Source organism: Camelina sativa, chromosome 4 (genome assembly GCF_030686135.1).
Source record: "Camelina sativa cultivar CO46 ecotype springtype chromosome 4, ASM3068613v1".
NCBI classification, from domain to species: domain Eukaryota; kingdom Viridiplantae; phylum Streptophyta; class Magnoliopsida; order Brassicales; family Brassicaceae; genus Camelina; species Camelina sativa.
Window position 1 is genome coordinate 28,619,095 of NC_141883.1, and position 14,723 is coordinate 28,633,817.

Below are 14,723 nucleotides of genomic sequence, written 5' to 3' on the forward strand. Positions count from 1 at the left end.
AAAATTAGGTCAAATTGCTACATACATATAGACTGATATTATTAGTTTTTTGCGCAATTTCCCCTGAGTTTGTAACTTGGTAAATCAGTCTAACCAAAATTGCTCTCCGGTTTGGTTAAGTCTTAGTTATTTTCTATGTCTTATGTTCGATAAACTTAACCGGCTCAAATTTGAGCTAATTCCATCAGTTCTGGATTGCACGTGAACATCTGTTAACCAAGTACAGAACACAGACGACGTTATTTTAAGAAAGGTAATAACAAGGATGAAAATGAATGAATGAATACCTTTTTTTAACAGTTAAATAATTAAATTTGCATTTTAAGATTTACTGATAAATAAAAGAAATGATTTGACAAAACTTTTTTTTTTGGACTTTATAAAAAGAAATATTGGTGTGAAGTGACCTTAGTGCAGTGGCAGGAGGTAAGTCCATTTGTAGAAGGCACCATCACACCCGGGATCGAGTCCCGGCTCCTACGAATGTAGGAATTTGGCTAATGGCAGACGCGACTCACATTTTGAGAGGCTATAGCAAATTTTAAAAAGTGAGTCCAGACTTGACTATGAGATCAAGAAAACTCAAAAGATTTCTGATATTAGGTCTTTCGTTGGGATTTTCCCTCACAGCAAGCTCAGCTAGTTCAGCCAATTTAAGCAAAGGCTCTACATTCCTTGGCAAACCAATGTTCCTATCGATAATCGCAGCTGCTTTCCCTTTTCTGATCAAAGGAACCGCCCATTCCGCAATCCCGGGAGGATCAGACTCTCTATCGATAGCTTTCCGCCCGCTTAGTATCTCAAGAAGCACAATACCAAAGTCATACACATCACCTTCTCTATCACTATTGCTTGAATCCCTTTCGTTCGAGCTTACCAATCCAAAATCCGCTATTCTTGCACACATTTCACCGTCCAACAAGATGTTCGACGTTTTCACATCTCTGTGGATTATAGGAGGATCTACTTCGTTGTGTAAGTAATCAAGTCCTCTTGCAGATTGCAACATGATCTTCAGTCTCATGCTCCAATCCAATTGCGAAAGATCTCCATGGAGATGATCATGGAGTGTACCGTGCGGCATGTACTCATAAACCAAAAGCCGTTCCCCCATCTCCGAGCAGTAACCTAACAAATTCACAATATTGTTGTGTCTGATTTTGCAAAGAATCTCTAGCTCGGACTCAAAACCTCGGTTGTTAGAGTGAATGATCGTTGCAGCGTTTGCTCTCTTGACCGCAACATGTATCCCATCAGACAAAACAGCTTTGTAGACAAACCCGAAGCTACCTCTTCCAAGCTCGTTGAATTCTTTAAACCCGTGAGTCGCGTCTTTAAGCTCCGAGAGACGGAAGAGTTTAGTTTCGCCGAGAGATACAGCGGTTGGTAGATTAACCGACTGAGGAGCGGGATCAGGATCAGCTTCGACAGAGTTTTTATCGAAACAGAAACAACAAGTCAATTTGCTTCTCTCTTCATCATCTCTTTTACTACCTTTTGTCATCTTTGGAATGAAAGACAAACCAATCAACATCACCAAGAAACCTAAAACAGAGCATCCTATAATAATCACCAATCTCCTTACCTCTCTCTGCTCTTTCTGCTCGTGCGTCTTCGATTTCGCAGCTCGCATCTTACAGATACCGTAACAAGAACTGTTCTGACATAGCGAACAAGGAGTACAGACTCTGTCCGCGTTTGGATTACAAGTGCTCGAAGGGAAATAGCCTTCCAAGCAACTGATTCCACAGCGTAAACATATATTTAGGTTATGAAACGAGCACAAGCTAGTGAGCTCAGACTCTTTCAAGATACTTGCGTTGAAAGCAAACGAGCCATCACCACAATTACCGCGAGGTGAACACACCCCGGGGCTGCATAACTCCAGAGGAGGACTATAATCAGGTTTCGAAGAATCATGAACTCTCCAACAATCAAGAACCAAATCAAGCTCTCTAACACCACAAGTTGTTGAATCCGAAGACGAAATCGCCACAAAACCAGAAGTATTAGGAGCTGATGATGATGATGTTAGGTTTCTTCCCCAACACTCAACTCCATGATCATCCTCACGTATACCACAATAATGATTAGCACCAGCTGAAAGAGCTATAAACCGAGGCCGGTTCGGTAACGTACCAAACTCTGTTTCATCACCAAAGCATTGGAGTTGACCTGAATCTTTAGAGACACCACAAACAGATTTTCTCCCAGAAGCCAAAACCTCGAACTCTTCATTATTGGAGAAACCTAAACCGTTTGATTTAGGTCCCCAACAAACCAAGTCTCCATCTTTAGTAACACCACAAGTAAACCCATCTCCAGAAACAATCTTACGAAACATGAGACTATCTATGTAAGGACTATGAAAAGAAGAGTTCCAAAGAAGACCAGATGTGAAATTGGTGCTATCACTATACTCCCAGCAATGAACAGGACCATAATCAGGACCTGAATAGTACAATCCACTAATAGCACAAACATGGTTGTTACCAGAAGCGATCTGAGAGTAAGAATTATACTGAAAAGCTCGAGGAACGAGATTCTCAGAAGGATCTTGAAGGTTCCAGCAAAACGCACGCGAAGTGTTCGACGTAATGGCGCAGAGAAAACCTTCACCACCTGAGAGAGAAGTCATGGGAGGAGAATAACCGGAGATTTCACTAGGGGACCGGTTTAGTGATCGGTTAGTGTTACCTCTGTCCCAACAGATGACTTCTTGCTTCCCGCTAGCGTCAATGGCGCAGAAGAATCCGTTTTCGCCAAAAGCTGCGGCGATTGTGCCCGTTGAGCCATACCCAGTAACAGTAATGATGATGAGTGATGATGAGATGATGAAGAAGACGAAGAAGATGTGGGAATTGGGTTGCATTTTTTTGGTGTTAATGTGTTTGATGATGAATGTTGTGGTGGTGAGATGATGATGATTGTGGAAGAATCGATCTGAGTAGACATGTTATTGAATACAGAGTTCTTTGGTTTTGTCTTTAAAAACAAAAAAAAGAATAAAAAATATGAAATAATAATGGAAGTGAGCTGTTTATGTCTGCTGGGCGAAGAAGGTTCATTGGAGAGAGACAATCAAGTTAAACAACTTGGTCAGGTTGATCGAACTTACCAATCCAAGAAAATTTTATAACTTCCTAACTAGTTTCTGTACGGACAGTTAACTGTGTGAGGATCAGCTCTGTGTCTATGTCATTGGAAATGACGACGATGCATAAAAATAGTTATTTTATATATATATACCCAAAAACAGTAACCCCATCAATTAACTGTAATTTATTATTTTTTGATAGATTACGTTAGATATATAGCCTAAACTCTAAAGTGCCTAAACACAGTATGATAATTAATATAGTAGGATAATAGCGCAAAATTAATTGTTCTGTCAATAAAAATATGGAGATGAATATTTTTTTTTTTTTTTTTGGTAGATATGGAGATGAATATAAGTAGTACCTTATCACGCTGACGTGGATCACTCCTCTCCGCCACAAAATATTGAAACTGGGAAAAAAAATGAAAAAAAAACAAATTTGAACAATGTAATTTATTTCCCATTTATACAAATAAACATATTTATATTTTTATAAAATTAATTTTATTTTATAATTGCAATTCAAAATAAATATAAATATAATTATTATATTTTTTGCTATCATTTATACTAATTTATGCAAAATAATTTTTAGTGTCATTTTATATTTGTTTCATATTGTACATACCTTTTATTTATGATAATTTATGGTTGTATTAAAACGTCGTAATTACACCACTCTTTTGCTGTATAAATAACATTTGCAGCAAAATAATTAGTTGGAAAATTGTAATGCTATTTGTTATATGTTAAATGTGGTAATAAGTTCCAACAATTTAGAGTTGTAAATGTGCGTCATAATTATGCGATAAATTTATTATGATAGTAATGTTGCATTAATACGACATATCTAGCAATAAATCAGTTCATTGTAAACTTTGCAACATATGTTGCAACAAATGCAATTTTGCAACGTCTAAGCAGCACCAAAATAAACGTGTCTCAATTTTGTTGCAATGTCATGATTTGCAACAATATCTTAAATTATTATAACAACGAGAACCCTCTTTGTTGCGTTTATTGTTCTGTGGAGTAGTCTTCCGCTTGGCTTTGTCTTATCCTGGAAGATAGCAGCTGCTAGGAGGCATTTTAGTAAACTACCTCGCTCTTTCCATTGCTAGTTTGTTTTGGCCTTCGTGTGTGTTTTTGCTGAGGGATTGTTGATGTCGAACCTTATTCGGCTAACCAGGGATAGGGAGCACTCTCTTATAAATCAAAAATTATCAAAAGTTTCCTCATGATTGACATTTTAAAAGCTTTTGTTCAGATGGTATTGATGTTTGGATTTGCATTTATGCAAAATTGGCTATCCATGTAAATTTTATTTTATTTCCAAAGTATTTAGTCATCGTATAAGAAATTTTGATACAAGTCAAATTGACTAACCATGTACGAAATATATATTTTAAATGAGTCACATTACAGCACGTAAATCGCATGACGCATGTAGTATGATAATTTTTCAGTTAACTCGTAACAGTACATAATTATACGTTAACTTTTTTGTCCATGCGAAGTACAAGTAATTAAATAGTTAGAAGCTTGATTTTATAAAAATTTCGTTCTAAAAAACTTACAACAAGCGAGACTAAAAAAACTTGGGTTTCTTTAGCAAACCAAGACAATTTAGATTTAGAAAAAAGAAATAGAAGTGGTGTCGTGCAATTAGAGTACGGTCAAAGGGGTTAATAGTTGACTTTGCATTAATCATAAGTTCGAAAAGCACATGCATGCCCTTCGCCACGTGATATTAGCTTAAACAGTGCCGTTAATTATAATATCATTCCATGATACCAATTTCTTGTTGTCAACATCAATGTAGTATAGTAGTAGTATCTCATTTCCCCTATATATATATATATCTATGCAAAGACTCGAATTCTCATTCTTCAATTTAAATAGTGAATTCTTTAACCACTAGATCACATTAGTTTCTTAAACAATTTATGCATTATAAAAGAATATTGATATGAGAAACCTAAAACATTACTAGCTAGCTAGTGGCAAGATAACCAGAATATTACTCAACATGTTCATAATAAATTCACAATACCCACATTACTATACTGGTCAACACTTCTAAAATATACAAATACGTTGCCTGAAGTGCATTTATCCACATTTTCAAATTTCAATTCATAAAATGGTTTAGTATACTATATAGTAATTTAGTAAAGATATCAACCACAACTTTTGTGAATAGAATAACAATGTTGGTGAGTTCCGAATTTACCGTGAAACGCACCAAACGTGGTCACTGTTCAGACTCGGATTAAAAAAACTTAATTAATAATGCAACGTCAAGTCTCCGATTATGTGTTTAATCAAGGATATTCTGTACATTAAACTCCAACTAGAAACTACGTAATACCATGTGAACATTGAATTAAAGAATTAAAGAAAATCAAGTGTTGGGATAATCATAATCGAAGAGAAGATCTCTCGCACAAAGGATCACACCAGATTTAATTAGGGCAAAGCTTGAAAAAGAAAACACAGTGTTTGGAAGGGAGAGAACATCGGCTTGTGTTAAGTGGGTCAAGTAGATACTGTCTTCTCTGTCTTTTACTCCAAACTCATATACGTTTACATCGACACATTCATAAAAATTTGATATAATACACATATACAGCCACTTGTCGATCTTATTTTTTCTTGTCATCATTGAATTACAGGTTGTCCTTACACATTTTTCATTAAAAAATATCTCTACTAATTAAATCACTAAAACACAAATAAAAATTCTCTATTATTAGGAATATTTAACAGTTGATTTCACACATCGGTGGGTTTGTGTCCGGTCGTCACGGGACGAGTTAGAAGAATCGTAGGTTTTGTAGGGTAAACATACCGCAGATTGCAGTCTGTAGAAGTCATTGTTTCATGCATATTGCAGACCAGACCGTGAACCTTTATATTTGCTCAGATAATTAAAAAATTTATAGAATATGTTGTCTATATATATATTCATACTATATTTTTACTTCGATAAACGATAAACAGTTTACGACATAGACTACTATTAACAACAAAGGCGATAGAATATTTTTTCGATTTGTCATGTTTGTGAATGTCCAACATAGATCACATCAAAGTCCGTATTATAATTTTGTCTGTTTGGACTAGCTGCTAGTTAGGATTTTCAGATTTTGTGATTAATTGAGAAAAATAAAAGAACATTTACAAGTTTAATAAAAAAACATACGAGTATTTTGGTTCGCGATTATGAGTACTTGAGTAGGTTTAATTGATTTAAGTCGATTTTATTCGATTTGTGATTCGTTTTATATTTGTTAAAAATATTGGGCCGATACTACCGCGTCGGTGATACTCTAACTCTATACTGTGATTTTCTTACCGTTTGGTTTTTTGTTTTACCAAATCGGTAAAACCTTATCACGCTGACGTGGATCACTCCTCTCCGCCACAAAAATATTGAAACTGGAAAAAAAAACAAAAAAAACAAAGTCAGTCGTAAAAGCTTTAGGGGACGACGGCACTCTCACTATCACCATCTCCTCCGCTCCGATAACTCTCTGATGTCTCATCGATTTCACAATTCTAACTAAAACTCGTTTTTCTCCGATCAAACATGGCATCGGTATCTCAATCGCCGTCTTGTTCAACTATACCCACGCCAGTTCGACGCTCGTCTCGATCACCTTTCGCCGTTGCTGAATTGAGGCGATTGAAACAGAGAAGAGCTATACCACCTGTGTCCGTAGGTCTCGGACACTTCACCGATGTCGTACGCAGTGACTTTGATTTCCTGAAGAACAAAATCGGAATCGGACTCCGGTGGGCGAACGAAGCTTTCCGTGTACCGGAAGTGACCAAATCCGCTGAGGAGTTGTTTTGGCTTCGGCATCTTGAGGATCATCGTGCTTCTACTAATTCGGAGAAACAAGCTTGGCCTCAACCTTCATACTCAGGTATGGTTCTTCGATTTTCGGAACAATGCTTTGATAGATATCTTAGTTCTTCTGACCTGTTTATTGCATTGATCGAGATAGTAGTCTTATGATGCAATGGTTGTGACTGTGATTATAAAGTTGAGAGTTTTAGGTTGGAGTCTCAGGGGAAGTCGATTACTATCAGTGATTAAGATGAATGCTTGTCTGATAAACGAGTAGATTGGATTTTCCGACCAAAATTCTTACTGCGCTTGATCTAATGGTATTCCTGTAGATTGGAGCAAATGTTATAGGAATATAACAACAGACAGACAAATGTATGAAGGCATCAGTGTGTACAGCTTTCTTTGTATAGAATAGGCTAATTTACTTTGGTTTCACTGTCAGTTTTTGAGACTGCCTACAATCTCATTATCATCATTGAAGTAATCAGCCTACTCATCTGTAGTAATGTTTATTAAACTGAAAGGCTGTCGAGGTCATTTGATAAGCACATAACCGAAGTGAACCGGTGTCAACTAGGTTAAAGAGAGAAAATAGATGTGGTTTCGTTATTGCTTTGTTATTTCTCCTACAGTATATTAGTGGGATTGTATCACCCACCTCTCCACGTACGTTTCTTAGTGGTAGATTTAGTAGTTAGTTTATTTGCTTCATGGTATTATATAAAGACATCGCTAGACAACTAAGAGGAGATGAAGAAAATATTGTTAAGAAACTTGTGTTCTTGTGTTGTTCTTATGAGCAATTCTCTTTGTCTTTGAAGAGTGACTGAAATTAGCTTTTATAGCTAACATCATTCCTGTAATTATTGGTTCCTATTATCTATGGCCCCTTCCTCATGTATTCGTCTTGTTTATCTTAATTACTGTTAGTGGTGATCATTTGCTGATGCAGTTCCAATGGTTTGGTAGGGCTCTCTGGGGTGGACTTGTTCATGGCTGATGTCAAAGCTTTGGAGGCATATGCTGGTTACTTTTACTGTCTTTCTAAGATGTGGTCAAGACCACTTCCTGAAGTTTATGATTCGCAAGCTGTTGCAGATTACTTTAATTGCAGGCCGCATGTCGTTGCCTTAAGACTTCTGGAGGTATCTGTTAAAAGTTTTGGTTGATATATCAACAACACACATGAAAATTCTTGCTTTTCTTGAGCAACGTATATGGTGGAAGTGATTTTAATTGATTGTAATGTATAGGTATTTTCTGCGTTCATGATTGCTGCCATCAGATTACGAACATCAGCTTCTGACAAAGGCAAAGATTTAGAAGCTTCAGAGAAGAATTTTGGGATGGTGTTGAAAGAAACCATGCTTCGTTTGGGCCCCACTTTTATTAAAGGTCTGGCTATTTGCCTATTATTTTGAAGTATGAAACTATACATCAGTCACCATTTACATTTAGAGCCATATATTACGTACTATGCTCTGTTGCAAATGATAGTTCCCTCTCTTCTTCTTGTCCAGTTGGTCAATCGCTTTCCACCAGGCCAGATATCATTGGGACCGAAATCTCCAAGGTCAGATAGAAGTTATGTTTGCGCATGTCTTAATCTTTTAGCTTCTTATTGTCAATTGTATAACTTTGTAGGGTTAATGTAATGTCTTGCAAGTTCATGTTTCCATGGGGTTTTCTCTGTTCTGCATGCATTTGGTTTAGAAATGCAGCTGTCTAACTAATATCGTTTTTATGTTTTTAACTTGGTTATGATTTGATACTGCAGGAACTATCTGAACTGCATGACCAAATCCCTCCCTTTCCCTGGCCTGAGGCTGTAAAAATCATTGAAGAGGAATTAGGTGGTCCTGTCGAATCATTCTTCAGCCAGTTTTCTCAAGAAACTGTAGCAGCAGCATCCTTTGGTCAGGTATTTACTCTGGTTTTTATCTTTCAAGAAGTAATCATCATATGAATCAACAAGTAGGATGCAAGCCTAATACTTGATATGCTATTTTTTAGGTCTACCGAGGAAGGACTCTTGATGGTTCAGATGTTGCAGTGAAAGTTCAGCGTCCTGATCTAAGACATGCAGTGCTACGTGACGTTTACATTCTGCGACTTGGGGTTAGTGTGAAATCTACTAAGTAATGTCAAATCTATCTGCTTGAATCATGTCATAGTTATATGATATTTCTTTGAATTGTTGCAGTTAGGTGTACTGAGAAAGATAGCAAAAAGAGAAAATGACATTCGTGTATATGCTGATGAGCTTGGAAAGGGTTTGGCTGGAGAATTGGACTTTAATTTAGAGGCTGCCAATGCCTCTGAATTTCGGGTACTGGAAATTTTACAGAAATTAATGCTTTCTGCTTCTTCTGATAGAGAAGTTGATTTTGTTCCGTTTAAGTATGATGTACTCATTGTCGGTCCATGGCTTAACTTGTGCTTTATCTAGTTTGTGCAATTAAATTCCAGATGCTGTAATGTGCTCCCATTCTTGCTAGTATCTATTTTTTTCCTTATTTACTTTTTGTTTTTGTTTTTGTGTACTTCGTTTCTTGAAGGAAGCCCACGCACGATTTTCCTATATCCGGGTTCCAAAAGTTTATCAACATCTAACGCGCAAAAGAGTCTTGACCATGGAATGGATGGTTGGCGAAAGCCCAACCGATTTACTCTCAATATCTTCTAGTGACTCTGATCATGACCTTCAGAGTAATGAGAAACAAAAATCTGAAGCTAGAAGGCGTCTACTTGATCTGGTAGGTTAACGTATGCTTTATAGTAATGATATAACCTCCCGATATTCTATTTTAATGTTTATTAGTAAAGGCGTGTAACTGTTTGTTTATGACATTGCCTAATTGACTCAGTGAAAAAAGTATAACTAATCTTGCATATGCCTTCAGTTGTTTGTATTGAACTGCATGTGTCATTTTGCTTGAATATATGATGTTCGAGTGGCTTAGATTTTCTTTTTAATTTTCATTGTAGGTGAACAAAGGGATAGAGGCAACTCTAGTCCAACTCCTTGATACCGGTATTTTGCATGCAGATCCACATCCTGGAAATCTCCGTTACACAACCTCAAGACAAATAGGGTATCTTTTGACCATCCTTCAGTATTACTCAACAAAATCTGACTGTGGCAAGATGATCTTGATTTGATAACCATGTTTTTTATGCAAGGTTTTTGGACTTCGGTTTAGTTTGTCGGATGCAAAAAAAACATCAGCTTGCCATGCTTGCATCAATTGTTCATATTGTGAATAGCGATTGGGCGTTACTTGTTGAAGCGTTGATTGATATGGATATCATCACGCCGGGCATTAATACCCGTCGTTTTACTATGGTAAGTAAATAATTCCCTTGTAGCTCAAATACTGTAGTGTATTTTAAATAAGAGTATAGCTGAAAAATGCTGAAGAAGTTGCTATCCTCATATCTTATGATTCTTGAAAATAATTACAGGATCTGGAATATGCATTGGGAGAGGTTGAACTTAAAAACGGGATTCCTGATATCGAGTTCACCAAGGTGAGACATGTATTTCAAAAACTGTTAGTGCAACTTCATTGACAAAAACATATTTACGTGGAATATCTACCCCAAAGACACCCTAGTTCTTTATAAGCCTACCCTAACAAGAAGGACTAAGATTATCTAAGAGTTCGGAATGTGGAGGGCTCTTTAGCTCAACGAACAATGTTAGGGTAAGTAGCAGAACCTGAATGCCAGAACTTACAGGAATAGGTCATAAATTTCGTCTCCATTAGAGAGGCAAATATGTTTATATTTTTGACCTTTAACTATAGCAGTATACCTGATTAGAAGAGTTTTTCTTTCTTGCAGTTCTTTTACATTCTTCTCTGTGTTAGTATCCTTGTTCCTAGGTACTTTAAATTGCTAGGATGGTAGGAAGATCCTTCTGCACTCATATGTTTTAGCAGATTTTATCTTGTAGCTCGTACATGGGATGGGAGAATGCAACCGATCTACAATTGTTATACTTTTATCTTCTGAATGCGTACTATTGGATTCGCTAATTTTTCTTCCCATCTTTCTAATTTTCAAGGTGCTTAGTAAAATAGTCAAAGTGGCCCTGAAGTATCAGCTACGCATGCCACCATACTTCACACTTGTCCTCCGTTCTCTTGCTTGCTTGGAAGGTACTTGTGATTGAATCCTTGATTCATTGTTTGATTGATCAAATAGAATACCATTAAAAGCATGTATTGAGTATTCGGAGAACTTTCGCCTTTTGAGCTGGTATCTGCATCTGCATGGATCGTGTATTATGTATGGTCATCGTTAACTTATATTTTTTTTAACGTGGTGCCTGTTTGTTATATGGCTGTGATAGATAAACAATGAATTCTATCCAGGAATTGATGTTAGATTATCATGGATGACTTCATATAATTTAATTTGTTTCCATTACTTGGCATTTTGTATCATTCTTTTTGTTGGCTTATATCCTAGTTCCGTTAAAATAGTTATCAGCGTTCTATTCATGTCTTACCAGGTCTGGCTGCAGCTGGAGATCCAAATTTTAAGACATTTGAGGCTGCATACCCTTTTGTGGTTCAAAAACTCATCACGGAAAATTCAGCCGCAACAACGAAAATTCTTCATTCGGTATTACTCAGTTTCTAATGCTATTAAGTGACTTTTTAGATTTCACAGCAAAATAAGATGGAAATTTTTTATTTCACGTCCATAAAGCTAAATTGCAGAGAATACTTTTTATATCAGTTCTAGTACATCTGGGAATTCAGTTATGAATCATTTTTGGAATTTGCACTAATTGATTTTCATTGTGCATTCATTCGTTCAATGTGAAAGAGAAAGATTATATCTCTTAGGTAGACTGGATAAACTAATTAACTTCTGATGGTATATGTAGGCAGTCCTTAACCGAAAGAAGGAATTCCGATGGGAGAGGGTTGCCCTTTTCCTGAGTAAAAGTTCTACAAGGTATAGTGAATTAGATGTTTGAATTATGTCTAGTTATCTTATAGCTCTGCTGGATAAAGTGGGGGTTGCTAGGTAATATGGCAAAGATGAGAACTTTGTGCCCCAGGGTCTCTTCTAAGTTTTAAGTACTTTCTTGAGGTCAGCAACAGAGAACCATCGTTAAATTACAGAAGAATTAGATCAATATATTTCCGAATTGTGTGACTGCAATTTAGTTACAAGCAGTCACATGGCTCACAACAGAGAGCAAGTAATAGGCATCTAAAGTAGCTTTGACTGCTAATGATTAGATATTGAAATATTGAATGATCTTTACTTGCAACTCCTGTCGTATTTATTTCCTCTTTATAGTTCACTATCTTGTATTCTACGTCTCTGTATAAGAAATTGTTTTATACTTTCTCTAGGAAACAATCGTCACTGGTAACGTTATCAAGGGATGAAACTTCTGATGATAGTAGTTCCAATCTAACGGACAAAGATGCTGACAATGTAAGTTCGGTCTTGAGACTTTTGGCATCCGAAAACGGTGTGGTTCTTAGAAGACTCTTGATGGCTGCGGTTAGTTTCTACATTCTTAATGCTATTATTCCCATCCTTTTGCCAGTTCTCTGGCCTCATAGATTAGTCTTTAACAACTTAAACAGGGTATAAGTTCTTTTCTCGTTATGATCATCATATCTGTTGTTATAAGTGATGATATTTCCCTATGTTGGCTTTAATTTGTGGTTTTGAGTCGAATTATCTTTAATCTGAGGAAATTGATCTTCAAATAATAAAACTTGGTATGGTTCTCTGCTTTGATAAACAGAACGGAACTTCACTGATCCAGACATTTATTTCAAGAGAGGCACATGTCATCCGCCAGAAACTTTGCACTACGATTGCAAATACCATGTACCAATGGATGGTCGGAATCCTCAGAGTTCAATCCCTTAAATTCGTTTCTCTTCCAGACCCACCAGCATCTTCAGGAATCAACATTACAGTCCAAGACTTCAAGATTCTAATCAGCGACAAACGTGTTAGAGTGATACTAAGAAAGATACTGGAATCTGCAAAAAGTGACCGAGTCTTGATGCTCAGATTATGCTGGACTTCCTTTGTCATGTCTCTCACCACTACTGCTCTTGCTTGTCATCGGTTTGTGATCTCAGTCTCTGAAGGTTACATCAACTACTTATCTATGTCTGCTCCAGTCGCACTTCGTACCTGAACATCTCACAGTGACACATGACCAGAGCATCTAATGTATATTCTTGTCAAGACCCAAACAAAGGGTTCCTTAGGAAGGGGGAGACAGATTCCATAGAATGACTAAAGATTTTAGTGTATAGAGTTGTTCCATATCTAATACTATCAGACAATCATATCTTCCGATGCATAATGTTAAAAATCCTTTTCTTTGCTTCAAGAACACATAATAGAATGCTCTCCACCATTTGTAGCAACCCTTTCCCTGCTTTAGAACCTAAAAAAATGCAAGTGGGGCATTATAAGTTAACTAGATGAAAAATCTGTTTACTAGTATGATGATATAATATATCATAAACGTTTCGATCTTGGAACTAGAAGCAAAAATCATTACAGAAAAAAAGGAAAAAACAAAGAAAGAAGAGCATTCTTTGATCCATGTATCCTTTTGTTTATCATCCTTTGATCCATGTGGATCATGATTTTACAAAATTATGATAAACAAAGAAAGGATACATGTATTTTGATTTTCTTAAAGATCGATATGATTTTGAATAAAACATTTGTGACATGTATCCTTTTGTTTATCATCCTTTGATCCATGTGGATCATGATTTTACAAAATTATGGTTAAGTATAACCAGATCGGCTTTTAATGCAAATATCGTTCCAATTATATAGATCTATTTTACCTAGTTGTTTTTCTCTTGATTGTTCAACAAGAAGAGCATTCTTTGATCCATGTATCCTTTTGTTTATCATCCTTTGATCCATGTATCCTTTTGTTCAAGAAGAAAAGCATTCGTTGTTGTTGCGGTTAATTGGATCTCTACGACTTTTGGTAAGCTGTGGAACTCTGTCTCTGAGTTTGTTAAGTGGATCTTTACGCAACTTGTGAAACTGTCGAAGTGGATCGTTATTAAACTTGAGAAGCTTTCCAAGTCTGTTTCTGAGTTTCCAGACGGTATTGATGTTTGGATTTGCATTTATGCAAAACTGGATGTCTGGATTCCATAAACCGTATTGGGTTATGGGATTTGGTTTAGCAGTGTATCTTCACTATACCAATTTTGTTTTTTTTTTCTTTTTTCTTTGTTAATGAGTCTAATTTATATTCAAACCCAATTTCTAAGTTTAAACTGATCCAACAATTTGTTTTCTTTATTTTGGAAAAGCTTCTCTAATTGTCAATACCACGGAGATTTTTTTTTCCTAATTATAAACAAATAAAAAACACAAATCAGAAAATTATAAATTATGTAAATAAATTTCTTAAAAATCCATAAATTGAAGTAATTATTATATATTTAATAACTATATAATGTGATATTAATATAAAATATTATTTTTTTGAAAGATATTAGTACGTTTATAATTGGTAGAATAAAGCCTTCTAGTATACCTTTTTTGCAGGTATTTACATTTTTTTTATAAGAATTCCGTAGATTTGAAATACTCAAAATAGAATAAGATGGGAAGAAAAAAGAAGCTATGATGAGAGTAGTATGATGAAAACATTTGATTTACAATACTCCCCTCCTTGTGCGATTAATAATGATGATGAGGTTTTGGGGTCACACGTGCACTACTACTACATCT

At 36.0% G+C, this 14,723-nt stretch overlaps 1 protein-coding gene and 1 pseudogene across 2 annotated transcripts; one reads left to right on the forward strand and one right to left on the reverse strand.

Moving 5' to 3' along the window:
- Positions 1-272: 272 nt before the first annotated feature.
- On the reverse strand, positions 273-3,212 carry LOC104782370 (serine/threonine-protein kinase-like protein CCR2 pseudogene; annotated as a pseudogene). Its single transcript, XR_015597248.1, has one exon. The product of XR_015597248.1 is annotated as a serine/threonine-protein kinase-like protein CCR2 pseudogene (transcript).
- Positions 3,213-6,339: 3,127 nt separating this feature from the next.
- LOC104784272 (uncharacterized) lies at positions 6,340-13,344 on the forward strand. The gene is made up of 16 exons (XM_087510989.1): positions 6,340-7,032; positions 7,929-8,104; positions 8,213-8,354; positions 8,480-8,532; positions 8,737-8,880; positions 8,973-9,077; positions 9,163-9,288; positions 9,518-9,715; positions 9,948-10,054; positions 10,143-10,305; positions 10,425-10,490; positions 11,029-11,122; positions 11,479-11,591; positions 11,860-11,930; positions 12,338-12,491; positions 12,742-13,344. Exons 1-16 carry the CDS (start codon positions 6,693-6,695, stop codon positions 13,144-13,146), a joined length of 2,457 nt encoding a protein of 818 aa, XP_087367115.1. The 5' UTR covers positions 6,340-6,692; the 3' UTR covers positions 13,147-13,344.
- Positions 13,345-14,723: the final 1,379 nt, after the last annotated feature.

Bases quoted from the DNA above. Each gene is read 5' to 3' on its own strand.
- LOC104784272 (XM_087510989.1), top strand. From the start codon at position 6,693: ATGGCATCGGTATCTCAATCGCCGTCTTGTTCAACTATACCCACGCCA. The intron at 8,105-8,212 runs GTATCTGTTAAA...TGTAATGTATAG, and splicing joins TTGCCTTAAGACTTCTGGAG to GTATTTTCTGCGTTCATGAT. The intron at 10,055-10,142 runs GTATCTTTTGAC...TTTTTATGCAAG, and splicing joins ACAACCTCAAGACAAATAGG to GTTTTTGGACTTCGGTTTAG.